The sequence below is a fragment of the Streptopelia decaocto genome (genome assembly GCF_964273445.1).
Source record: "Streptopelia decaocto genome assembly, chromosome: 7".
Taxonomy (NCBI): Eukaryota; Metazoa; Chordata; class Aves; order Columbiformes; family Columbidae; genus Streptopelia; species Streptopelia decaocto.
Genome location: NC_138661.1, coordinates 67,614,153 through 67,641,050, shown reverse-complemented (window position 1 = coordinate 67,641,050; position 26,898 = coordinate 67,614,153). Strand labels below are relative to the sequence as shown.

The following is a 26,898-nucleotide window of genomic DNA, read 5'->3' as shown; positions in this document are numbered from 1 at the left end:
ACACACAAGCACTGTCCTTGACTACAGGGTGAGCTGGCAAATGGAAAACTCCTAGCCCTGGTCAATGCTGAGAACAAAGAGCAGGGCAGGGATACACAAGGGAGACACTTTGGTTCCTTGGCAAAGAACCTGGAGACAATGAGAACATGTTTCCTACATAGTCACCAAATTCAAACAAGGCTTAAACCTAATACTTCTTTCCATTACCTTCTCTTTGGGCTGGACAAAGCATGAGAAGACTGTGCAAAAGCACATTCTTATATATCGGTAACGGAAATTACTGTCACAAACTCCAAAACTGAAACAATACAAGGCAAAATGAGGGGAACAGAATGATCCAAAGAGCCTCTGTTTAATGGCCAAGTGGCAGATTCTGCAACATTTCCATCCAAGTCCCATTCCCCATTTCAGAAGCACAATCACTTTAACAGGATCTCCAGAGCTTCAATGAAGTTTAGGTGAATGCACGGCCACAGGTGCCCAAGGAGAGCCCAGGCCATGCTGGATTAGGGGGCACTTTCCAGCACGGCAGTGCAGGCTGGAGCCCCGGCCACAACAGTAAGGGCGGAAACACACCACTCATCTCCTGCAAGGGGCTGCCCCAGCCACGACACCGCTGCCAGGCGCTCCTCAGGGCTGCCACCCGGCCGAGCCCCCCACCAACCCTCTGCCGCCATCTTCTGTTCCAGGCAGAGCCCTGGCCCGGAGAGGCCTGCGGGCCTAAGAGAGACAGGTGTTTGCGGGGCGGCTCGGGAGCCATGCCCGGCCGCGAGGAGGCTCCACGAGAGCTCCTGGGGACAACAGGGCCCCCGGGACCGGGTCGAACCAAGCGCCACGCTCCCGGTCCCGGTCCCCGTTCCCGCCCGGGGCAATGGCGGCGCATCCCCCGTCACCAAGGCGACCGCTCCTCACGAGCCGCCAAACCACCCAATCAGCGGCTTTCTTCCTGCCCCGGCTCCTCCTGGCCAAGTCCGTCTTGCCTCCTCGCTCCTGATTGGCTCACCGCCTTCCCGCTGGGATGGGATTGGCGGCTGGCGGGCGGCGCGCCCCCCCGTACAGGCGGAGGGTGTCGGGAGCGAGCGGCGGGTGCGCGCGCAGGCCGGCTCCCCTCCGGGCACGCAGGGATCGTTATAGGCGGCGCGAACGCCCTCGTGGATTATGTCGGTGTCCCCCGTGAAGCGGCAGAAGATGGAGTCGGTGCTGGACCAGCTCAAGCACCACACCACCGTGGTGGCCGACACCGGAGATTTCAACGGTGAGAGGCAGGGGGGGCGCCCGGTCACCGCGCACTTCTCCCCCGCTGCGCAGAATGGGCGCGCCCGGCCGGAGAGGCGAGTGCCCGCGGGGAAGCGAACCACCCTGGCGGGGGGGGGGGGGGGGGGTGTCGCCGTGCGCTCGGGGGGCGGCGGGGCCGCGGCCGCTCGGTACCGGCGCTTTGCGCAAGGGCGGCGTTGGGAAAAACGCCGTTACCCAACGCGGGGCGCGGGGGCGGCCGCTCTCGGGTTCCCGTGAAGGGCAGCCCGGAGCTCCGTGCTGGAAAAGGCGCAGGCACCGGTGGCTTCCCGGGGATCCCGGTCCCGGCGGCAGCCGTCGAGCCACCCGGTATTCTCCGGGCTGGGGTCCGGGAGATCCGGGCGTTACCGGCTGCTGTGCCGCTGCGCTTTATCTTCCCGCCCCTCCGGTCCGATCGGCCTCGCTCCGCCGGGTCCCCGGTGAGACCGACCCCGCGGCACCTGCGCACTGGGACAGCCCGTTACCGCCGCTCCGGTTACACCCCGGCCCTTGCAGCTGGGAACGGGGAGGTTCGGTCGAGCCCGGCAGGATAGTGGCCAGAACCTCCCCTTTGTTTTTAATGTCCCCAGTTCGAACTGGCCTGTACAAATCCAGTATTCAGCTGGACAAGCTCAGCTCTGCGGTGCTCACAAAGCTGTTGGTTCATTTTTTCCAATAACCAGTTCAGGTTTTTTGGTTGGTTTTGTTGTTTTTCTGTTTTGGTTTTGGTTTTTTTTCCAAAGCAGTTACAAAGCAAATAAAATAATGCCAGAGTGCTTTTGTTTTTCCTTATCTCATGTGCGTGAGCAAGCACGCTCCTTTCCCAGGAAGGGAGGTGGCCGTCGATTCTAAAGCCACTTGTCCCGACGCTGTCACAGCCCGAGCGCCTGCACGGGCACACGCAGCTCCCGGTACCGCGGGACCGACACATCCCTGCCCTGAACATCTCTGGGTTGTACAGAGCAACACTCGAGTCCTGCTCTGCCGTCACCGAGACAGCGGTAATCTCTGTCCTGCTCACCTAATCCTATACGTGATGAAAAACCAGTCCTAAATAGCAACTGTCAAATGTCTTACATTAATAAATTTAAGAACGCGGAGAGGCAGCAACAGCTCAGACGCTTCCCTCGCAACGCTGCCTGCCTGTATTTACATCCCTGCACTGGTTCCAGGTAGTGTCTGCCTGTTAAATGCTTTGGATTGCTTTTGAGTGCCAGGGTACATGAAATATTAGGGAGAAACAGACAAGCACCGTACCACGGAAGGTACGGACAGCTTCATCAAGTATTGCATCGAGAGCTGGAAACACAAAGTGGCTGAAGTACTGTACCTGAAAGTACTGTACCGTAAGCCTGAAAGTACTGTACCATTCAGAGCAGATACAAGATAACAGCATCATGTAAACATTGTATTTTAAGAGGAACTGATGATCTAGGTGACTTTTTTTCTCTGCTAAAACAACATCAAGTATTGCATCGAGAGCTGGAAACACAAAGTGGCTCAGTAACTTCAGCCCTGTCGGGCTTGTGTTCCTTCAAGCAGCAACAAACCTGGTTACAGCCCAGTGCTGAAATCAAGTGAATTTAAACATCACGCTGTCCGCCCTGGTCTCAGAAGGCATGATGGGAAAAAAAATCCCTCTGATGGCCAAGGGGGTGTTTGTGTGCAGGCTGTGTGCTGCCCGCTGCCAACTTTTAACAGGCTCCCTGAAGGAGTTTTGCAGTTGATCTCTGGCTGCCTGTTGTCACCTCTGGATCCTTCCTACACTCCAGCCAGGGCTACAGCCACCATCAGACTCCAGTTCAACACCAGTGCTGGTGAAGGTACCACCGGTTCCCAGTTCGGTTTAGATAAACGTGGCCCTACGGTGCGGCGTAGGAAAGGATGCTGGTTTGGGTGGCTCCTGAAGGATGTACCTGCAGCAAGTGGTGGTGGTTTCTAATTTGCACTTGGGGTTTCATCCCTGTGCAAAAATGCTGAGGAAAATGAGCTGGTAATCAATATTTTGTTATTTTTGACGCTGAGCTGTGTTACCCAGGGAGGCTGTAAGCTGAAAGGTGCTGAGTCAGGCAGCTCTGCTGTGATCAGGGCTGGACGGTGCATGGGCACAGCCTGAAATAGGTGTAGTCCGGGGCTTAAGGTAAGCCAGAACTCCAAATACTTTCTGCGAGGAAGGAAGCGTGCTAGTACAAGGAAATTACAAGAGCAGATACTAAGAACTGGTCTGCAACCATTTGAAATTAAAAAGCAATAAGAGAAGTTGTCAGAGCCCAACAGATGAGGGTTTTTTCTCCTGTTCTGGTTCGAGCAGTTGTAGACAAAAACCCAAACACTTCACTGCTGGAAGGGAAGAAAGATCCCCTCATCTTTTCCCTGTGACTCCTGGAACTCAGCCATGCTGGTGAACGTGGCATGGACAGGTGGAAGAAGGTGAAAATTAGTACCACTTCATCTGTCATTGCTGCAAGTTAATTTCTTTTGGGCCATGTCCATAGTGGTGAATACACTTTGCTGTATTTATCACTGCAGCTCTGTTAACCTTGTTCTGGCAGCGCTATCCAAACATCATTGTGGTGCACAAATCCGCTCTGTCACAAACACTGCAATCCTACAGCCAAAAGTGTTTCCATTCTCACATATTTGAGCAAAATCCTCTCAGTTGCCCAGGCCTGCTGATGGTTTCAAACAGCCTGGTTTTATTTCCCTAGCAATCGATGAGTACAAGCCCCTGGATGCCACCACAAACCCGTCTCTGATCCTGGCTGCTGCTCAGATGCCAGCTTACCAGGAACTTGTGGATGATGCCGTCGCCTATGGGAAAAAACTTGGCGGGTAAGTAAAGAGGTTTTTTTAATCTTGGTAGATCTATATTTAAATTGCCTTATTTGTACAAACAGCGGTTAGTACTACTAGAAGTGTACTGGGGTTTTCTCCTTGTGTACTCATAGGTGTATCTCCTGCCCCAAAAAGCCTCAGTGCTTAAAGAAAACTTGTCATGGTTTCACATGTGCTTTGAAGAAGCGCATCTGCATTTACCAGCTCTCACATGGCCGCCTAGGTCTGCTCAGGAAAACACAGCAGGAAATACTGTCCAAGGGATAATGCTGCTGCTGGAGCACAGAGGGCAGAACATAAACCTGGAGCAGAGCAGAAGTGGCTATTTGAACTCTGGAATTTAATGTTAAATGGGCCGTGAAACTGGATCTTCCGATCCATGGCAAGGTGTGAATGCACTTTTTTTTTCCCCCATATGACAGATTTTGCTCTTTGTGGTTTTCAGGTCAGAAGAAGAGCAGATCAAAAATGCCTGTGACAAACTTTTTGTGTTGTTTGGAGCTGAGATACTGAAGAGGATACCTGGCCGCGTGTCCACAGAAGTAGATGCAAGGTTGGCTCTTCTTCCTCTGGGTTACCCTACATATTCATACATACAAAAAGAGACACGATGTGAATTGGAGAAAGATATTCTTGACTTGAGAGCTCACTAAGGCCAGCAAGAGTTTATATTGTTAATATTTGTTTAATTGGAATATTTCCTGTATACTTAAAAGTTTTGCTCATTCTCTTCTGTATAATAATGTCTCCTCAGTTTATCAAGATACCTGTTGTAACAGTTTGCCTCAATCCAGAGAGTATCTCAGAACACAAACCTGCTATTGGCATATAAATCCTGATAAAACAGGACAATGTTTTTCACTGGGGTTTGAGGGGGAGCATTTATAGTGAAAAGTCAAGTTTTAAGCAGTCCTGCTCTTGTTTCAAAGGTTGTCCTTTGATAAGGAAGGAATGATTCAGAGGGCCAGGCGCCTCATTGACCTTTATAAGGAAGCAGGAATTGGTAAAGATCGTATTCTCATAAAGCTCTCTTCAACCTGGGAAGGAATCCAGGCTGGCAAGTAAGTGTGTGGGTACCTGCTCTGCTGATTCATAGCACGTTCTGCCTGTTCACAAACACATTTCAAGCACTGTTACTAGGGCTACAGCAAGGTGCTCTGCTACAGCTTTCTGTTGAAGGAGGAAAAATTTGGTCATACAAGGGCCAAGCCACAAACGGAGTTTCCTGAAATATGATGCTGTTGTCTGGATTTGGTTCAAGGACCAGCATCAAATAAAGCAGAGTCTGGCAGCGCAAAACATCTGCTGTCAGCTTAAAACTGTAAAGCTTATAAACTGTACCACATTCCTAATCTAATTCAAGAAATTCAGTAGTTTCACCTACTAGCTTGTTACTAGAATGTATATTTGCTGTTTCAAGGCAGCCTCTCTCTGCAGGGTCCTGGAAGCTGAGTACGGGATTCACTGCAACATGACCCTGCTGTTCTCCTTTGCTCAGGCCGTTGCCTGTGCCGAAGCTGGAGTGACTCTGATTTCCCCATTCGTAGGACGGATTCTGGATTGGTATGTTGCAAATGGAGACAAGAAAACCTACGAGCCTTCCGAGGATCCAGGTCAGCTTTCCTTTTAACATCTGTTTTAAAAACACTATAGCTACTCACTCCAACTGCAGTTTACTCGTATAAATCCTCTTATAAAAAACGGTTTTGAGCACATTCTAAATCATTTTTAGGCGTGAAGAGTGTCACCAAGATCTATAACTACTACAAAAAGTTTGGCTACAAAACTATCGTGATGGGAGCTTCGTTTCGAAATACGGGAGAAATAAAAGCACTTACGGGCTGTGACTATCTCACCATCTCACCCAAGCTGCTGGCAGAGCTCAGCAAAGAGCACGTCAAGTTAACTCCCACGCTCAGCGTCAAAGAGGGTAAGTCCACAAAAGTCCGCTTCTGCATGACACAGGCTTGCTCAGGCTCCTTCAATGTTGAGTATGCAGTTCTGCTCGGCTCTCTGGCGTTTGCTTCCATTCTGCTTTATGGGTAATTCTTGACCTCTAAAGGAAATACCCTACTCAGTACCACAGTTGAGTGCAGAGAGACGCCTGGGATGAAATGTTCCTGAATATTAGCAAAGATGCCAAGCCTGGTTTAACCTTCTGTTAATATTGTGGCAGTGATGCAGTTAGCTCTGGACATGCCAAAAGGTGTGTTTTCCCTCCAGAAACTCTAGAAATTAATCCTATGCAAGACCAAGTGACTTGATCTAGCAATACTGTGCCACGATAGTATGTTCCCACTGCGCTGCTCCTGCTTCTCCGTAGCCTTATAAAATGCTATTTTACAACTCAGAAAATGAGATTTGTGCACAGCTGCAGCCATGGGTTGCTGCTTGCAGCCTCCGAGCTGGCTTGGAGGCCTGTTATCAATTGAGCTTTTGTTAGGTACTGCCGGATACTCAAAGACCTAATTGTTCAGCATATTTGCTTAGAATGTCTCACTGCTGTAGGACTGTTGCATAATGCTTGATAATAAGCCTGAAAGTACTGTACCATTCAGAAGCAGATACAAGATAACGGCATACATGTAAACATTGTATTTTAAGAGAAACTGATGATCTAGGTGACTTTTTTTCTCTGCTAAAACAACATCAGGAGCATTTCCAGTCTTGCATCCCAAAGTGTGATCCTGTAGCAAGTCATGTTGAAAGTGGTATTTCAAATTTTTAAACAGCTGTAGTTGGTCAGAATGTTGAGACTGTTTGAGGAAGGCTGTGGTGTTTGATAATAATCATCTGGTAACATGGTTTGTTTCTTTTTCAATTCCCCTTGCCCAGCTCAGGCATGTGATCTGGAGAAGATCCACCTGGATGAGAAGGCATTCCGCTGGCACCACAACGAAGACCAAATGGCCGTGGAGAAATTATCCGATGGGATCAGAAAATTTGCTGCAGATGCAATTAAACTGGAGACAATGTTAAAGGTAGATGTTATATCACACTCTTGTCACCTCTCGTGTTCCTCCAAGTACTGCAGCTATGGTTCTGTGCAGTACAGCTAAAGATTAGGAACCTCTAAGCAAGTCTGATCAGGTTTCTATACAGGCAGGAAGCAAACTGGCCACCTAAATTAAATGAACTTGGTAAACTTCACTGCATCTCAAGAAAGAACTGACGCCAAATATATCCAGCCACACCTGTTTGGGGCCCAAGGCAGCGTTCAGAGCGGCAGCTAATCAAGATAACACTACTGTCAAAGTGAAAAGTCCCTTCAGTCTAATTCTGCACTCGTTAGCAGTCAGCAGTGCTGCGAGAGATGTAAATAACCTTCCGCTAGTGAGCTAGAAATAAATCGTGCTTGTACTTGGCAGTAGGAGGCACCAGGAGCAGATGTGCTGGGTATAGCCAGGCCATGGGAAAGTCTGCTGTCAGCTTAGGGAGAATCCTTCAAATGCGATGAATTGAACTGTGTATTTTGAGCGGAAAAATTACACACCAGCTCTTCCAGATTTAGGCACTTGTTCCTGCCGACTGACAACTACTGACTAGTGCCCTAAGCCTGCACTGCTAAAGCACAGTCCAGTTCCCAGACTCCCACTCAGCTGCTGTTTGTTGATATCTCTCTTTCTAGGAGCGAATGTTCAGTGCTGAAAACGGCAAGTAGAAAAACCAGAGTTCTCCCGAGTGGTCAAGGCTGAACGAGTGGATCACCTGAGCTTATAATGGATGTACAAATGTCTTACCTGTAAAAGTCTTATGCTGTGTATGGATAGATTTCTGTATTATGGTTTTTTATCGATTTGCAAAGGGACAAATAGAATTTCAAATTTTTGTGGCACTTTTGTCAATACATGCAAATTAACACAGACTTTCCTTGTAATGTGTTCATTTCACTGCTGCAGAGGAATCTGACATACAGCATTTTTAAAGTGGGAAAGCTGTATCACAAGCAATTTTAGGAATTTTGTCAATTACCATTTTGTTTAGCACTTGCCTAGAGCGCAAAGGAAGACAGAATTGACTGAAGCTGAAAATGCCACCACAGTCACAACACAAGCAAAAGTGACAACTACCCATAATATTATTGACGGCTACACTTTCAAAATTAAGTAACTAAGTCTCTCAAGCGGTTAAAAAAGAACTTGACAATTGGTTAATTTGAGCTGACAGAGTGAACATGTGGCTACAACTTAAGATCGTCTGGTAGAGCCTTGTACATTGTCTGTGGAGTGGCTGCTTTTCTTTACACAACAGCCATGGAATTGCTGCCAGCCTTACCCCACAAACATGAGGGGTTGTGGGGTTTTTGGTTTGGTTTTTTAAGTTCTATCACCGCATTCTTTCCTGATTATTCTTCAGATGCTGCTTTTGTGAGAGAGCCGTGTGGCAGCCTTCCTCAGGAATGACCTAATCCTAATGCAGCACTTACCCATTACAGGGCTTTCTATTAAGTTAGGATGCATGTAATTACATTTCATGCTGTATTTCATTAAGACTAATTAAATATAACTCTTATTAGTTTATATAGCTCCAGCTCCATCAAGAGTAGACAAGAGCTTCCAGTTTATATGTAGACACAACAGTTTCCTGATAAAGTTGCTTAAACTTAGCCCCTCTTAAAAAAAAAAAAAAAAAAAAAAAAAAAAGGAATAAAAGGCAGCACTGAGGCTCCAGTACTTAGACACACACGCTATATCCAGCTTGAATAATACAAGAAAACAAGCCAAGGGAACAACTGATCAGTAACGTCAGGGTGACACAGCAGCACTATTGTCAGGACATTGCCGTATAACCTGGCAACTGTTTCAGCCACAGCGACAGCTGGCCCGACGCTCCCAAAGCCGACTGTCGGGCAGAAATGACACCTCCCTGGCCAGCTGTCACGAACCTGCACAGCGCCAGCGCGGGACTGGCCGCCGCAGAGGTGACGCACCAGTGAGCACCACAGCGAGCCAGAGCAATTGGAGACGACTTCAGAAAGGCAACACACCTCACAAGCAGAGCAAACATTTCAATGTGTTTCCTAAAAACTGCTATTACAATAACCAGAACAGATGACAGGGCAGGATGAGGATCCTCAGCCAGACAAAAATATTTCCCCAGAGCAACAAGCCTACTTAATATGGGGAATGTGAACACTAAACACAATGCCAGTGATGAAGCGCCCAAGTATTTCCCATATTCTGAAGAGGAAGACCTGGGGCTGTGGAAATGGTGAATACAGAACTGCTGTACAGAGGGGTCAGCACAGTTGTTGCTGGTCTCCTGAAGAACGGATCTTTCTTCCGCTCTGACACCCGATAAGCCTCTTTACAGACAATAACTCCACCCAGGTAGCTGGACAACTCTCGGCCTGCCACAGCTTGTCTCACACCAAGGCAAGCACATCCTAATGCCCAACTTCTCAGCAAAGGAATTAAAAGGTATTTTAGGCCACTACTGCATTCTCACAGGTGGGAGGTTCAGACTCAACTGTGCTGCAGAGAAGCTGCACGAACTCGAGTTAGCACTGACCCCGGCTGGTCAGTCCTCACACCAGCCTCATTCTCCGTGCAACTCAGAAGGATCACCTGTCAGAACGCTGAAGCGTTCCAAAAGTTGCTCAAGAGACAATAAAATACCGCAGTGAGAGGGAAAATGGAGGCAGGAGAAGGTGCCTCAGTAACACTCAAACCTTACTCGGCTCACGTATAGACACGAGGTCCCCTCAAGAGCAGGAAGTGAACAAGTTATGCTTAAAATGTTCAGTGCCACAGGACCCCTTACCTGCTCCAGTAGCAGCTGCAGTTTCCCAGTTCAGCACTGGAGGTTCCTCTCTTCAGCGCACACTAGATGTCTTGAGGTGTCTGATGTACGCGGCGAAGTCACAAAGTCCACATCCATTCTGAAACGGAGCAAAAACCCAATAACCACATACCCTTCAGCCTATACCTGTGTGTCCTTTACCCCACAGAGGTCTCTCCCAGGATCCCATCTGAGCCCACCTTTTAAATCCTAGTGGCTTCCCAGATCTCCACACCTCCGCAGATTAAGAAACTGGGAGCAGATGTCTGCTGTCTCCCAGAAACGCTTTTAGTTATCGCAGCCACAAGCACTCAGCAAGGAGGGGCAGATAAAATGGGTGTAAATTCCATAGAACCAATACATACACTTTAAAATTTGATTTTAAAATGCCCTTGCACTTTATCAAATGCACCCAGAGCCAGAAATACTTCCCAGCCACAAAGGTTAAACCTTTCCAAGCCCTTGGGACAGAAAGTTCTCCCTCCACACCGGGGCCAAATGAGCAGGCCCTCCCCGTGAGATGGGCTTCACCTGGGCTGCCCAGCCCCTTGCAGAAATCACAAACCTCTGCTTTTACAGAAGAAAGTAGTACCATGGTTTGGGAAGAAAAAAAAAAAAATCAGCCTCTGCTAGGTCAACTACAGAATCCTGGGAAATGTGCTTATTGAATTAACTGAAATAGAAATTTCCTTGTTACCATCAACTATGAACAACAGCTCAGGCTTCAATACAGCCTAACAGACACACTTCTTCTGCTTCTCAAGAGCAGCCCCAGACTGCAGCTCCATCTAGCACAGCATCCAGCATCCTGCCTCCAGCCACGGGCAGCTGCTGAGAACATCACAGAGCGAAGGGAACAGCCCTTACAAAACACCCTTTGTGCTTCGCTTTCCAGTGGAAAAGCCAGTGGGGGGCTGCTCTTCTGGGCCAGAAGACCAGCATTTCTCAGCCAACAGGGAAAAGATCAGCCTCCTACCCCATGAGGAGGTTTTCTTTAGTGGTATGTGCCAATGCAAGACAAAGGTGAGTGACACAGCTCCAGCAGCACGCTTGGACTAAGCCTGCAAAGGGACTGATCACGCAGCGCACACCACCTGCACAATGTGAGGCCCTAAACTGCAATAATACCACCAAACAGCGATCATAAATGGCAGGATCAGCGCCAAACATCTTCAAAATCAACAGGAGTCTCCCCAGATATCCATGGGCCTAACAGCCTGTACCTATTACATGTGCACGAGCCATGCTGTCAGCCCTTCAGCCAACTGGCAGCTGCTGCCCGGTCTCCTGTCTTTTTTTGCTCTTTCAAGCACACCATCAGTAGCAATGATCAGGTTAAAGTTGGATGGTGTTTCCCACCCTCGGGACTTGATGGCTCACCCAGGCAGGGCTGAGGTGACACAGGTAGGGCTGAGGCGACAGCAGGGCTGCTGCCTGGGAAGAAGGCCGGGTCAGGCTTTGTCTTTTCCAGCTGCTCTCTATAGCTTCTGGGCTTCATGGCTTTAGCCTGGAAGTCTTGGAAACATTATACAGAAATCCCATGACCCAGCATTTCTATTTAAAAAGAAAAACTCTGCTGGGAAAATGAAAACTGTACAGAAGGCGAGCAATTTGTGACTCTAACCCAACGGCAGGGCTGGTTTGCTTTTGTGGTCCATGCAGGAGTCCAACTCGGAGAGGAACACACCATGACCCACAGCATCCGATCCTCCTTTTTGCCTTTCTGCAGGAGAAGGGACTTGCATGCCCTGGGTCCCCACGCACACGGGGCCTCTCAGAGGATCTCTGCGCAGCATGCGTGACATCTGGGACAACAGCAACCGCAGGAGGCACTGTCAGGTTCAGTGTTCCACAGCCACTACACGTCAGAGGACACTGCAGGCCCTGCTGTTCAATTTTGATTTCAGTATAATAAAAGCTTACAATCTGACCTTTGTTTGACTTTGGTTTTGCTTTACCACCAGGATTCAGCTTACAGTGTGAGCTCTGATGTATTTGGACCATGTAAAGTGAGTATTTGCAAAAGGGTCTCCCATTTTCCCTGTGAAACCCACCCAATTGCAGCACCCTCCGGGCTCAGTTTTATCTAAGGAGATGTCACATTTCTAGAAGGCAGGGGGGACTCTTCTCTTCCCACAGCCCACATCACTCAGTCTGATGCTCAGCCTGGCACTACATTGCACTAATGGCAAGGGATGTTGCACCCAAGCGAGGATTCAGCTTCCCCCCTGCAGCACCTTAGCAGTCCAAGTCCTGTCTCTTATCCTCAGACTTATTCCCAAACTCCCTTCAGTGGCTGCACAGCTATTTAAATTTCACTCAGTAGTTCAAGATTAGAAATTAAAAGAATCTGCTGCAAATCAGAGTTGGCCATTTGTTTTACACAAAAAACCTGCCAAGAGGAGGCCCTTGAGAGAAAAAGGGTTTAGTAACAAAAGATGCAGAGGAGGAATAATTTCTAAGGAAAGCAGGCAGAGTAGCACTGTTGCATGATGTTTTCAGAGATGACAAAGGATCGAGGCTTTCCTGACAAGATTTCTAACTACGCTGCCCTCATCATCCCAAGAAAAACAGCAGCACTGGTCACAGATGACTGGGAAGCCACAGAAACAGCTTGTTGCTTACAGCACAACAGTGCATATAACTCTGTTCACACGCATTTTGTGCTACTTTCCCAGCTTTTTCCCCCTTCCAGCTGTACACAGAAGCAGCAGCCCCTTCCTCAGCAACTGGCAAGAGGAAAGGAAAGTCTTCACAGCTGGTGTTTGGGGACAGAGTTTGCTGGTGGCTGAGGAGGAAGGTGAAGGTCTGCCCGGAGCAGCACCACCAGCCTCCAGGGAGGCTGCAACACCCCACAGCTCCCCATCCTTCCCAAGATCCAGAGAGCAGCAATCAACTGATGAGCACAAATGCAATGTTATCAACCTTCCCTTGGGGGGGGGCAGGTCTTGAATTTCATCATCCAGCTCTATGCAAACCTGCAAAGCTGGGGGGTGGGGAAAGAAAGCAGGAAGTTCATTTTATTTATTTTAAAAAAAAGATTATACTGTGGAAGCTCCAAGAAAAGAATCTTATATAACAACAACTAAGTGCAGACAGCAACAAGGACTATCATGCAAGGGATAAAGCAAGCAAATGCTCTGTTAAGTGTTGTGAAGAGAGAATGCTTTCTCTCATCAGAAAAGCTGAGTCTGCCCAAGCCGTGGCACCTCCTCTGGATTCAGAGGGTCTCAGCCACCCCTGCCTGCAGGTACAGCAGGAAGCTCTCGAGGTGTGACCATGAGTCCTCTGTGCTACCAAAGCCCAAGCTGTTGGGGATTTGGCCATTCCTCATCACCTTTCACACCACTCACTAGCCTCTTTCGCCCTGTAAACACAAGGTTAGCCAAACTAGAAAGATCTTTTCATTATCGTTACAGCCAAAACCTAAATCAAATTGAAATGTAAAAAGCATCAATATTGAGATCACATCCACAAGCGGGTCTTGGGGCTCACTCCAATGGCTGCATCAGTTTGCAAATGTTTTGTGTTTAAATGCCTTGAGCATCCCTTTTCACAGCTTGCGTATAAAACGGCCAATAATGCTCCTATTACCTTAAAAATGTCTTCCACCTTTTGTTTCTTCCCTGCTTGAACCACCTACACAGCTTTAGTGGTGAGTGTGATGCTGCAACGCACAACGATACGTGTTGTCTTGTTGGTGAATAATTCTTTCATGTGGCTGCAACAGAAAAATGTTTCTTTACAGCTGTGAGCCAACTGCTGTAAAGATTATCATGGGGATAAATCCTCTGAGAAAGCTCCTCATCCCTTTGGATTCATCCCCAAGATGTTTCTGCTCCATGTATTGCACAGGCACTTTGTTGCTTCTAACAGGTACTTCAATGTCTGCCCATTGGAACAGAGGAAAATATAGAATATGCTCCCATGCATTCCACCCAGACAAGATATAACATTCCGCATGTATAAGGTTGCTCAAATTAAAAAAAAAGCAGCCAGCTGTTACCAGGAGCAGACAGATTTGTAGGGAAATAAGCCACGCTGAGAACATCCCTAGGACCAAAGCACCAGACACTCCAGAGCACAGCACAAACAATCAGGATTTGTGTGGGTTGAAAATCTCCAGAATTTGAAGCTTTCAATTTGTTTGAGAAGCAGTTTCTGGCTTTGGGACAAAAGGGCCTGTCATGTGGCTTACAGGCCAGAACCCTCTATAAACAACTGCTCACAAAGACAGCAGGACACCAAGTATTTGCAAGCATTGCCAAAAGCTGCTCTTCCCTGCAGCATGCAATCACTGCCCTCCAGCCAGGTAGAGGGGAAAACCACACACTGCACAACATGTGCTGAACCAGCTCGTCAAGAGCTGGCGTGGTTTGAGGATTCCTGACATTGCCACTAGATCATAAAATTATCCTGCTTGACGACTGGTTCTAATCAATATATTGTATTATGATATATAAAAATAAATGCAACCACACAGATCCTTTCCTCCACAGAGCACTGCAGAAATATTGCCCAAGAGTGAAGGAAAAATGTTACTCTGTCTGCTTTCCCGTAGATGTAGTATGTTTGAGCCTGCAACAGTGAAAAGCATTTTCAGGCTGATTATTCCTTTCCATGCTCAACTTTGAGCCACGTTTGTTGCTCAAAAGCAAGAGAAAAGCAGTCAGTTCCTCAGAAGATGTGATCCGCATTAGCCGCCTACATTTTATTTCTTTGTCCATGAAATTCCAGCAAGAGACAATCGCAATGTATTTGGCCAGGGAGAAATATTTCAAACATTTCAAAGAGAACAAAAATCAAACACCACAAAGGAAAAGAGACAACCAGTTAGAAGACCGTTTAAAAACTGCTGAGCAAACTTTTTAAACAGGAAGTCCAATAATGTGAACAGGCAAGGAAGAAAACAAGGGCACGTTTTGCGAAGTGTCACCACAGGGCTGCCTTCCAACAACTGGTTCTGCTTTATTCAGAGTTCAGATCAGCATTTTCCATCCTATTCCAAGTACATCCAAGTGTCCCAGACACATTCAGAGTTCAGACAGTAACTTCACCTACCAAAACAGGTGAAAACACATCAGAAATCACTTCAATGAAGCTCTAGGTGTGGATTGTGATATTTGAAACACAGACACCAGATGTTCACAGAGTTCCAAGTGCTCTTCAGGGCAGAGTTACTAAATACCTGTATCATGTCAACCTAGAGCAAGGTCTTCAGCTCCAGCTATTTGTATCCATAGCACCAACTTTGTTTTTTTAAAAAAAAAAGAGACAGTTCCCCACATCTGTAAATGAAGTGTCTAGAGAGAAGCAGGGAAAACAATATATAGCAACAAAAATGCAAGGTGGTTTCACAGCTGCTTCTGAAGTGTGATGCCCTTCAACGTTTTCTCATTCACAACCTTCATCCATTCTACATGTGTAAAACCTGACATTGCCACTTGACTGTCACAGTCACTTCACAGTCCAGAACAGAAATACAGACGGATGTTTTATGCAGTTAAGAGACAAGCAAATCCTTAGCCTGCTGGCTCTTCATCCATCCTATTTGCAAAGAGACCTGCTCCTTCATTTCCTGCCGAATGAAACACATCCAAACATGACACCACCTGTTAGTCCACAGCCAGGAAAGGACTTCTAACACACATTCACCTGAACAAAAGAAGATGTTTGTGGTTATTTATATGTGTTCTATCTGACAAGATGAAAGACAGTCAAACAGCCAAGCCATTACCAAAGACATTAAGTCCATTCCCAGAATCCTAAAAGACAGCTGACTAATGGCAACTCACTAAAGCACAAAGAATGACATACAAGAGATGTTTCTCTTAACAAAAATGTTTAGTAAGGCCTATTCTGCATGTTACTTTACCAGACATGACAGACAGCTGCATATTTTCCAACCCATTTTACCTTTTTTTAATAGTCACAAATCCTTTTTACCAAAAGACATAACCAACCAAATAACCAGATCAAACAAAGATGACATGCACTTCAGCAGTTAACCAAGGGAAAAAAAGAACAAAATCTCTTGGGGGACACTATTCCTGAAGCTAAGAGATGCCCACCACTGTCTGCTCCTAGTTCTATCTCCCCTATTGCCTCACCTGACATTGCAAAGAATAAGCATGTTCTGGATGGCAGGAAGAGTGGAATTCTCGTTCTGTCCCGTCACCAGGTGCCTGTCCAGCACGACATGCACAGCATCCGGAAGGCTGGCTAAATAATGGAGAAAAAACAAGCAGCAGTGTGTTAGTGGACACCGCTTCAGTGTCAACATCGTGTCTCTGACAGAAGTAACACAGAAGATAGAACTATTTTGTCCAGACATGCTGATCTATAACCCCAGACAGGGACAATCTCGAGCCCCTAATCCTGAAACAACTCCACTAGAAAGTCCATCTCTGAAAGGATTCATTCAATTGACACCACATGGGTAAACTGCATTTATCAAGAGATTTTCATAATAAAAACATCTAAATATATATTTTAGAGTTGTCCTCACCCTGCAATACAATAGAAACTCTTCTTATATAAGACAAAGTTGTAATCACCATGCTACAAAGAGCCTGCAGCAAGATACTTATTTTCTGGCCAATGATAATACCCCAAAATGTTAATATCTACCAGGAATTGTTCAGTATTCTAACCAGGATTTTTTTTAAAGTGACCTCATTCCAGATAGAACCATTATTTTGTCAGTTATGAACAACTCTTATTTTCTTCTCCCTCTCTGAGCTACTGCCTATCTAAATAGAGACTAAATGCCTTCAAACCCAACGTGCTTTTCCTGTTCTTACTTAATGTGTCATTACCACTGCAACTACGTATTCGTGACATAACGGGTACCACAGACAGCAGCTTTTAACCTGCCAGTACTGAGCCTGTTCTGCAGAAGGTGGCAGCAGCAGCTCATTCGAAGAGCATAAAGATGCCATTTAAACACAGAAACAGGCTGGCACACCACAGACGAAAGAGGATTAAGCAAAGAATACAGAGCATTTTGATAAGACAGTGGCACTTCTTAGTGAAAAATAGCTGTGTGGCATTAGGAGCCTGGTTCTGTTTCCTGTCTGTGCCAGGGGCATAATCTCTAATCTGGCCACTTCAAATTGTGTCAGTTCAATGGGCAGCACTATTCTGTTAAATAAAGGATGACTTCAATTCCACTGGCATCTCATTGTTCTCTGTAAGGACAGATTCTAAAAAAATACCTAACAAAATAGCAGACTGAATGACAGCTGCAACTGAAGAGAGCCATTTATAGCTTATGATTTCATTCTCTCTGTAGCTCTTCAGTATGGCAAGAAAGCAGCATGTAAAGGAAAAAGACACTTTCCCTCCACATCCAGAAATAATCTAGGAAAAAAATGACATCTTTGTGCTTTAGTGGTTTTGGTTCCTCACACAGGACAGAACTTCAGATTTTGCAGTTCCAAAGTCAAAATTCTATATTTTGACTACTAAAGAAAAAAGAAAATACTATGTGTAAAATTAGTAGACAAACATTCATTTCCAAAACAAAACCATGAAACATGAAGTCCTGGACAACAACAGAACAACTTACCACTAAACGTAGCTCCAGAATCTTTCACGAAATCTTCCACAATAATGGCCAAACTGGCAAAATTAGGCTGCCTCACTAGTTCGTACACAGAGGGCTGAAAGAGATCAAAAGAAAAAGTCTGTCTTGTCTTTTCTTAATAAAAAAAGCCAAGCAAAACCAACACTGCAATTTATTTTTCTGTTCTTCCTACAATTCTCCCAACTGTACACAGGAAATGAAATAGAAGTGAAGCATAAAACCAAATGAGCACAATCAGCTTCTACAGATTTTCTGTAGAGAAATAGCTGAAAATTCTTACGTGAGATAAACAGAGATACCAAGAGATTCCTGTACATCAACTGGACACTGGACAGTGTGTGTGCAATTAACTCTATGAAAGCACAGACCCGTTTGGCTGTTGGACACGAACATTTGGACACCAATGCTGTGCCACTTGCAGAGTCCAAATAACAGCATTCTGCCTTGGAAAGAATATGGGAAACAGCTTAAATGAAGAGATAAAAATTTAGAGTACTTAGTTCAGTTTTTATATGCAGAGGAGGAACTCAAATTTTACAGTTTCCATAGCAACTGTAGCTAGGCCACATCAAGCCTTATTTAAAATATTTTATCATGGATTGTAACGTCAAATACAAGCACATCAGACCAGTGACAGCTTTAGGGGTCCCATAAACTAAATTTCTTAATGTGGCATGTAAATTCAAATCTCCAGAAGCTGTATTACAAAGGTTTGCATCATCTCAGCATACAGGTACAACTGCCACTTAAATGGTCTGTGAGGTCAGAGATATGACTGTACATTAAATAAAACATCAACAGTATCTGCCCACTTTTTGAATTACAAGCCAGTTTGTACTAAGCCTTTTTTCCTAAAACTTCCTCTACCTTTCAAAATGAAAGAGCACCTTGAGAAATATAACTTACCTCCAGCACTCATGAAACAAACAAACAAAAGTCATTCTTAAAAGCCCTCAGCTATGAATCTAAAGAGCTGCAGCAGTCATTTCCAGCATTTCATTGATTCAACTTAAAATTACGGAACAATGGGACAGAAAACACTCTCCATGTGACAGCTGGAGTGAGACAATAATCCCTCCCCGCATTTTGTGTTGGGCCCCCTTGCCAATGACATCTCCCCACATTTGCACATAAACCCAAAGTACCAAACTGATGATTTATAGAAAATTCTCCAATAAAACCAGAAACACCACCACCTGAAGTCTCAGGCCCCTGCAGAGCTAAATATGCCCCTAAACAGCAAGTGAGGTGAGAGCTCAACCTACCCCTGTAAGGCTGTACCCCTCAAATACCCAGGACTTATCTTCATTGGTAGCACAACACAAAGCTGCGACTCCATGTCCAATCGCACAGATGGGCTCTAGAGGAAGAAAAAGAAAACAAAAAAATCAAAGCAATGTGGAGCAGCTGTGAACATCTTCAAACAGCCAAAACACAGATGAGTGTTCATGAGATTCTTCGTGTTACAGCATCTTGCCCTCCTGCAATAAATTCATACTGCACTGTTTATACTCTCCTAGGCTGTGAAGTTTTTCCTGCACACTACAGTAAGAATTGCCCCAGTCTTGCAAAGAGCTACTAGCGGTAAACTCCAAGGCCAGAGACAGCACCGGTCAAAAACACACAGTCAAATGGTAAGTGAGATACACACACAAGTCTTGATTAACTACAACCTTAATGACAGTCCTGGTACATTCCACATTTGGGTCTGAACCTTGAGTCCTGCTGACCTGGAGAGAGCCTTTTCTGTTATCACTGTCAGGCAAATAAGTCTCTTCTGACACAAACTGAAAAGCTACTGATACTTATATATATATATTTTCATAAAGAGGATGTTTTTTAAGAAAAGATTCATTTCTCTAAAGCAGCTCTTTCCAGTTCTGAATGCTCTTCAACTACGTAAACATTTGTAAGTCATTGGAAGGTACCAGTCTCACATGACTAGCATGGTAGTACTATTTTATTTCACAAAACATCTAATAATGTTCACTTACTGCTCCCAGCGCTGAAGTGCTGTAATATCTTGGCCAGGTAGCCGCTGTTTGCAAGGTCAGTCACGGCCCCGGGGCAGTCTGGAATCAGCAACGCGTGGTATCTGGCACCTAGTGAGGAAGAAAGGATAAACTGATTGTAATACCAGCAACATACAAAAAAGCCTGATGAAAAACCCATTTGAGATTTGACAAAACTAAGACAATACCAGAGTCAGAAACAAAGAAACTAAGGGATCTAAGTGGAGTAAAGGGTCATTTACAGGACAAAGAACATATATTTGTAATGTGACGTTCTTACCCTGACAAAGATTAAAATTGCCACGACCACTGGCTTCTACTCTAGCACAATATTTATTCTTTTTTTAAATAGCAATATATATTGTATACATATATATAAGAGAGAGAACATATATATAGAGAGAGTGTGTGTGTATAAACATATAATAAGAGAGAATTACCAATCCAGGATAAATAAGAAAATAAACACAGTTACCAGGGCTTTCTCTTGAATAAAAAAAATGGCAACTGCAGTTGCCATGGCTTCCTCTTAAAACACAAGTTTTATGCCTTTCTGTGTCATTCTCCCCTAAAGACCTAACGCTAAGAAACATCTGTTTCCCTGATAAACGGAGATGCCACACTGGCCAAGAGTAAAGCCCTCACCATCAATGGACTCCAGCTTGGCAGGGTTGGCGTACGACTTCATGCGGAAGTCCTGTATCCAGCGCATGTTGCTCTCGTTCACATCCACAAAATCAATCGGCTTCCCCTGGCGAAAACACAGTTCAGAGCCTGTGGTCAGTATCCCCACACAAACATCTGCTTATTCCTTGAAGGACAGCTATGTGGGATTTGGAGAGCCTTTAGCTCTCAAAAACCTGAAATTTTCCATTTTTCCCACTGAAGTTGTTCTTCTAATAGTTCCCCCTCCATTCTTTGTGGGTAACAGATATCAGACAGAGGTTCAAAACCATACTATAGAAAGCATGCATTTAGTTGAACATCAAGAAAACAGAATTAAAATGAAAAGGTCCCTTAATCTGCAGAGCCAATTAAACACCTCTCAAATAAAGTTTAGTATAATTCTCTCTCATCAGTTGATATATCAATTTGTTTCAAATTCAAATTGCAGTAACTGCCCCTTTTTTACTTACCCCAGGAGTCGCAACTTGCAGATTAAAAGCCGAACTAGTCAGTGTAAAGCAGTGAAGGAAGGACTGGGCTGACACACCTGAAAAACACATCCAATAATTTAAGGAAACAACAGTTATATTTTAATCCCAGCCACACTAGCTCATTTTATCTAGCAAAGTACACAAGTTTAGGGTTTTTTTGCTCACCTTCAAAGCTCTCAATAACATCAGGGGGTATTGTAAGGTATAAAAAATGCACAAGCTTAATTATATGTATTGAGAAGTACATGCTGAAGGTATTTGTGTTTGTCTGCACAGAGGGTTACAGGGAAAGCAGAAGGAAGGCAGAACTGAAGGGAATGTGGCTCCCAGCTGTGCGTGCAAGTGCAGCTCAGAAGCAGGAAGGTGCAGAGGGGAAAGCAGGAGGCTCTGGAGAGCCCAGCTGTGCACAGGGGACGCACAGACACGTGTGCACCGCAGATGAGTGGTGACAGAAAGGGCGCCCATCTGTGCACAGCACAGGTGCACAAGGAGCAGTGTGTTTACACACCCGTGCAGGGCAAAGCTGAGCAAAAACACCCACGCGTGACCACACAGCTCGGCCACAGTCGTAAGGAATGTTTAACAAAGGAATGCTCTTTTTACAAAATTGAGGACCTGGGCGGTGGGGGGGGAGACTGAGAGACATCAGACTAATTCTTAATGTACAACAAAGTCTCTGTGAACTAATCCCGGAAGGCAAACTGTACTCTATTTAAAAATTAATCTAGGGGGAAGGGTAACCAAAGAGTCAGGAATTCATATTTTAAATAAATCAATAAGGAGGGGTTGGCAGAACTAGATGAATGAGCCAGGTAAACTGAGGCAGGGTCGGGCAGTCTGTAAACCCCGCAGTGCCAACCACTGGGGAACAGCCAGGCGTGCACAGCGCCCCCGGTAACCGCGCCCAGGCCCCGCAGGCCGGGACCAGCCTCAGAAACCGGGGGGTCGGGGCAGCCGCAGAAACCCGCACGGCCGGGGAGGAACGGGGCCCGGCGGGATGGGGCTCTTCCCCCGAGGGCGTCTCACCCGCGGCGGCGGCGCTGGCGACGATGAGGCAGGAGGGCTTGCCCAGCCGGTCCGACATGGTGCGGGGCTCGGGCGGACCCGGCGGCGGGACCCGTCTCCTCATGCGGCCGCGCCGCGCATGCGCAGAGCGGGGAGGGCGGAGGACACGGGCGCGCGCCGGTGGCGGCCGTTGGGCGGAGCGCGCGACGGCGCGATCGTGCTCGGAGCGCTCGTGACCGGAAGGATCGGGCGGGGCCTTTTAACCCCGCGGCGGGTGATGCGGCTGATGGGGCTGATGCGGTTCAGCTGCGGTTCAGCTGCGGTTCAGCTGCGGTTCAGCTGCGGTTCAGCTGCGGTTCAGCTGCGGTTCAGCTGCCGGCGCGGCCCGCCCCGCCCGCGTCCCCCGCCACCGACCGGCCTGGCCGCGTCCTTGGCGGCTCTCAAGCGCCGCTCCAGCAGCGCGGATGTTTTCCTCGCCGCGTTTTGTAACGGGATTTGATTTTTTAATGTGTTTGTTTCCCTCACCCAGTAGCACGGGAACGCTGGAGGCTTACAGGGAGCACCGCAGCTCGAGCAGGGGAAATCGGTGACACCACGTTGTGGATTGGAAATGGAAAAACAGGCATTCGCCTCGAAATGTTGTGCTGATTCTCATCACCCAGCTGAGAGGCCACATGGAGCTGCGGTGCCGAGTTTGCAGCCTCCCGGTTGTGTCTGTACAAAGTCCGTCCTCAGCCAGACACCCGAAACCTTCCCACGAAGCACAAGCCACTGCAGATCGTGGTTTATTGCGCTAGTGATGCATTTCTGACACGACACGAGGAGTAGCAAAACTCCTTTGATAAGCCCAAACTGCTTTTAAATTACTGGCCTAAGCTGTTTTTAACTTATGTTATCAGGTTTCACCGTCTGCTTGAATAACGCCGGGGATGTTGCAGACGGACAGATGTACGTTCTGCTCATTCGCATCCCAAAGAAACCACCACTAATCTGTTAAATGGGGGGGTATGAGACGCACACAGATCTGTCAGAGCAGTTTGAAAAAAAAGAAAAAATAATGACAAGTGAAATACATGGATGAAGAGCTGGGGAATTTCCTGGAGACGCTGGAATGAGCATCAGAATTGCAAACTAAATAAAGTCACCCAAACCTTCACGAAACTGTCCTTCCCAGCCTTTGTGTCTGGTCCACATTGCCTTCCTTGCGTACATTCTTAATCTTTAATGAGTCATTCTTATTCAATAAAAATGTCCGTTCGGTGCGGGTGTCATTGCGCTGTGGCTCACTGGAGGAAAAGTCATTTTTTGCAAACCTTGTTCGGTTTCTGGAATTGCACTTCTCATCTCCATGTTAATAGGTTTATCTCTCGATGGTTGCTAGTGTATTAGAGATACAATGCCATTAGAAAATGGTAGCTATAAAATGAAGACAGTACAATTCAGCTATTATTTTTGTTTATTTATTTGAAAAGACCTATTTTCCAGCCTGGTTTGCTGAAGAAAATGTAGCTTATGCCATCAGGCTCTCTGCTTCTCTGTTTCTTCAATGCCTCAGTCTCCTTTTCTCTCCAAAAGTGTGTTCTGTAGCCATAGGCTGGTTTACTGCGGAGATGCCTGGATGTTCCTCTCTATTTGCTCCAGCTTATCTACCAGAAAATTATTTTAAAAAATAATAATAATTTATTTCACTGTTCAGTTTAGCTGTCATGCGGGGGACTTAGTGCCACCCCAGCAGCCTAAGCCTTTGTGGTGTGCAGCATCGCATTTATGTTCCTTATTCCTTGCTTGAAAATCCAGTGCTCTTTTTCCTAAACACGAGAGCAGAAAGCAACCCACTGTGTCAAACCCTGCTCCAGCAGCTCTGCCCACCCTCCCTAGGCTGCCCAAGAGATAAAGCATTAGAGGACTCGACAACAGTTTAAGGTGAAGACTTAGAAAGAAATTGCATGTGAGTGCACTGCAGTTGCTGGGAGATTAAATACACAGCGATGTCTTAATACTTGATCTTGCACTGCTCAGGAGGTGCCAACGGTGTCATTTTGCAAATGCTCTTTGCAGAATTCTCATCCGTCAAGCACTGGATTCGCTTTGCAGCCCCTCTCTGCTTAATTGGGAGGGTTAACAAGTGTGAGTAATAATTAGTGCTGTGGCAGGATCACGAGGACAATGTGAATTATTTGCTGCTTGGCACAGACTGTTGGTTTTACAGAACCTGAGCGTTAGGGTTCTGCTGAGCCAGCTGAGTGTTTCCTCTTCAAATGCCATCTGGTAAAACATAACCGCAGCATTTCTCATTTAAAGCGGTGATTTGGTACCGTGTCGTTTTCAGTGGCTAAATGATGGCGGGAGAAGGGAACAGGGAAAAGCAACATGTGGGTGAAGATAATTGTGAACACAGCCTCTGCTTTTCATGCTTGTAAAGTTACTCTCAATATACGGAGGGAAAGAAGCAAAGGCAGAAAGGAAGGGTGGGAGATACCCAGCTGGCATTTGAGAGCACTGAGCCGACTCCAGCTTCGCTCTCCGGGTTGGCCCCACAACTGCACCCGTGTGTCTGTGCCGCTGCTTCCTTGGCAGCGAGAAGGGAAACACTTTCTTTTGTTTGAAGGAGACACAGGAGGAGGATTCCCAGCCCGTTCCCCCTCCTCTCCAGCACCGTTTCATCTCTGGCCGAGTGGGACAGTTTGCGCAGTGGCCTCCACTGTACCCAAATTACAGGGGAACTTCCCAAACTGCAGCATCACCTGTTGGCACCCCGTCCAAGGGGCTGGGCTCTCACTGAAGAAGGTTCATTTCCACAGTCCAGGAGCTGAAGAAGAGCCTCAGCTCCCTTGATACAGGAGATACTGCCATCTCCAGCCACACAGCTCACCCGCACCTCACCGGCCCAATCTGTGTGCTGTTAATATTTCACACACCCTGACTGGGGGCAGTGGGGACAGCCGGGCAACCACCCATCCCCGCTTCTCAGACTCAGACAGGAAGAATTTATTTGCTTTCCTGCTATTAGGAATATTAAGACAAGCTAAAATTTGAGTCCCCAGCCCTGTTTTTGCAGACAATTAATGCTTTTGCAACTAAAGGCCACTCCTTTTTCCTCACCACAAAGGGATTACTAATGTTTATCTTCCCAGTTCTTCAGAGATTCATTTCCAAAGGCCTGCAGACTTCTTCAGAGAGCCTGTCTGGAGCCGGTGTAACCTGACAAAGTATTCGCAGCGGCAGGTGCTTCCAAAAGCCTCCTGCCCTGTGATGGGTCGGAGGGAGTCCCTGGCTGGCGCCAAGTGCAGGGACCCCCCGGACATCAGCCCGTCACCCAGGGGATGCTTTACTCCTCATGAGGGCGGATGCTCCTGAAAAACAAAGCCAAGCAAATGGGACAACACCCTAATTTGGCAGAAGAGAGGCTGCAGCAAACAACTGTGCAGCGAAGCCTGGAGCTGGGGTCGCTGGGAGCAGGAAGGTTTCTTCCATGGCTCTGAATAAGTCATTTACGTGTTGTCCACCTTAGCTCCTACACAGCCATAACAGTAATCTACCTTGGACCGCTTTCCTTGGGCAGGCTGGAGTTATTTTGGGGCAGGGACTGTCTTTTCACACAGTTTTCCCTGGGATCACTAATCACGGTAAATCTTGAGCCTGCAGGAAACACGCTCATGAGTACAGAGAGAGGGAGAACGGCAATTTCACTCACAGCCCCACGTACACAGAGATGCTCACATGAGGAATTATACAATATATCTATGTGTGTATATAGATCTCTGTATATAGTTTATTTCTCACAATCCTGGTAAGAGTTACAGGTGTATTGGGAATCATTTACAGTTTCACAGCATATGGAGTGGCCATACAGCTTCTGATGTGAGTAACATACAGTGTGTAGAGAGCACACGTTTCCAACCCATCCACCCACCACTCATACAATGGGTTTTCAAAGCTAATACTAGATTCAGCTACGTAGAAAGCCTGGAAAATGTTAGGGTACAGCGTTGGGTGTCGTACAACACTGTCAGTCACAATGGGACAAGCTAAACTACTTTAATTTTCAATCTAGTATTTCTAGTCTACCTGCATTATTGCATTTATACGCTTTTTTTTTTTTAAGTCAAAGTAAATAGAATACTATATGGGAAAGGAAAAATTCTTGACTATTTTAGGATTTGAGCTGCAGCCCATACAAAGTGTCCATAGAAGCATAGACAAGATTATAAATTCAACAAGGTATAAATTAGCTGTATAGCTTTGTGTGTAGGTAGGTGTCCATTTCCCTCCAGGAAATGTGTCTAGCAGCATATTGTTTCTGAAAGCAAAAAAAAAACCAAAAACCCAAACCTGTATGTTGAACCCAGGTAAATATGTGGAAGTGACAAGCAGGTCTGTTGTACAGGGAAGAAATCAAGGTGTCACTCTGAAAATTACCATCGTTTGGAAAACACGTCCAGGGCCTGACTCAAAAGCCGCCGATGTCGGAAAGATGCCCGTGGCTCCCGAGGCAGCAGCGGGCACCTCCCTGCCAGCGGCGCCCGAGCTGCCGCCAGCCCCTGCGCAGGAACAGAACCCCAGCAAACCGAGAGAGAAAAATCCCCTGTAATCTGACCTTCAAACTCCCTTTCTACAATTTTAGTTTCTCCACAAATTTGTAACCAGCCTGCACCTACCACCAGAGGAGAGTTGGTTTTCACCGGGGAGTTGAGGCTGCACCTTTTAAAGATTTGAACTGAAACGGTGCTATCCAGTGACTCGGGAAAAGGCACCAGGTCTAAGAAGGGCTGCTCAAAACTTAGTGAAGCCGAATTATTAATTTGTTGGTTTGTTTTTAACATGACAAAATTGTATGGTATCCTTGTTGGTATCCAATTGCCCCAGGAACTTGAGCGCTTGAAGCTGCTGTGGCAAACCAGGGATACAACGCAGGTCTTCATGTTGCAAAGGCGATTGAAGGTTCTGCTCATCCTGTGCTGAGTTCTGGTGCTGGAGCATCATCAAGCACAGGCAGAACAAACCGGCACGTTAATGTGTCCTTACCAAACTTGGTAAGATAATGAAATACTGCTTTTTGTCTTTGCACTTCTCTGTACTGTTTCTTGTACCCTCTCAGAAGCACCGACTGGAAGCTCCCTGTGGAGCTGATGGAAATTCTAAGAATTTCACCTTCCAAGTACGTTCTTTCCTCGCCTTCCTTTTTCGTTTGTTTCTTGAAGATTGTCTTTTCTCTCAAATCTTCAGGACTTATTTTCAACCTACTCTA

At 46.5% G+C, this 26,898-nt stretch overlaps 2 protein-coding genes across 5 annotated transcripts; one reads left to right on the top strand and one right to left on the bottom strand.

Moving 5' to 3' along the window:
* Window positions 1–1,053: 1,053 nt before the first annotated feature.
* Window positions 1,054–7,972, top strand: TALDO1 (transaldolase 1). Its single transcript, XM_082059425.1, has 8 exons — window positions 1,054–1,255; window positions 3,981–4,104; window positions 4,553–4,660; window positions 5,037–5,168; window positions 5,545–5,720; window positions 5,840–6,037; window positions 6,943–7,088; window positions 7,736–7,972. The coding sequence occupies exons 1-8, from the start codon at window positions 1,159–1,161 to the stop codon at window positions 7,766–7,768; spliced, it is 1,014 nt and encodes a 337-aa protein (XP_081915551.1). The 5' UTR covers window positions 1,054–1,158; the 3' UTR covers window positions 7,769–7,972.
* Window positions 4,547–21,822, bottom strand: GATD1 (glutamine amidotransferase class 1 domain containing 1). 4 transcript variants are annotated; one of them, XM_082059427.1, is made up of 9 exons: window positions 21,672–21,822; window positions 20,625–20,701; window positions 20,134–20,239; window positions 19,471–19,578; window positions 18,742–18,836; window positions 17,459–17,552; window positions 15,999–16,110; window positions 9,871–9,988; window positions 4,547–4,686 (listed from the first exon to the last, which is right to left on the bottom strand). In XM_082059427.1, exons 1-8 carry the CDS (start codon window positions 21,772–21,774, stop codon window positions 9,901–9,903), a joined length of 783 nt encoding a protein of 260 aa, XP_081915553.1. In that variant the 5' UTR covers window positions 21,775–21,822; the 3' UTR covers window positions 4,547–4,686; window positions 9,871–9,900. The 4 variants fall into 4 exon arrangements, with proteins under 4 accessions (XP_081915553.1, XP_081915554.1, XP_081915556.1 ...); XM_082059428.1 differs by lacking the exon at window positions 4,547–4,686 and adding an exon at window positions 6,055–6,163; XM_082059430.1 differs by lacking the exons at window positions 4,547–4,686; window positions 9,871–9,988 and adding an exon at window positions 14,579–15,543.
* Between the last annotated feature and the right edge of the window lie 5,076 nt (window positions 21,823–26,898).

Excerpts from the sequence above, each read along its gene's own strand:
- TALDO1 (XM_082059425.1), top strand. The coding sequence starts at position 1,159 with ATGTCGGTGTCCCCCGTGAAGCGGCAGAAGATGGAGTCGGTGCTGGAC. Across the intron at positions 1,256-3,980 it reads CGACACCGGAGATTTCAACG|CAATCGATGAGTACAAGCCC; the intron begins GTGAGAGGCAGG and ends TTATTTCCCTAG. Across the intron at positions 4,105-4,552 it reads TATGGGAAAAAACTTGGCGG|GTCAGAAGAAGAGCAGATCA; the intron begins GTAAGTAAAGAG and ends TGTGGTTTTCAG.
- GATD1 (XM_082059427.1), bottom strand. The coding sequence starts at position 21,774 with ATGAGGAGACGGGTCCCGCCGCCGGGTCCGCCCGAGCCCCGCACCATG. Across the intron at positions 19,579-20,133 it reads CAAGCTGGAGTCCATTGATG|GTGCCAGATACCACGCGTTG; the intron begins GTGAGGGCTTTA and ends CTTCCTCACTAG. Across the intron at positions 16,111-17,458 it reads TTCTGGAGCTACGTTTAGTG|CCAGCCTTCCGGATGCTGTG; the intron begins GTAAGTTGTTCT and ends TCCATTATTTAG.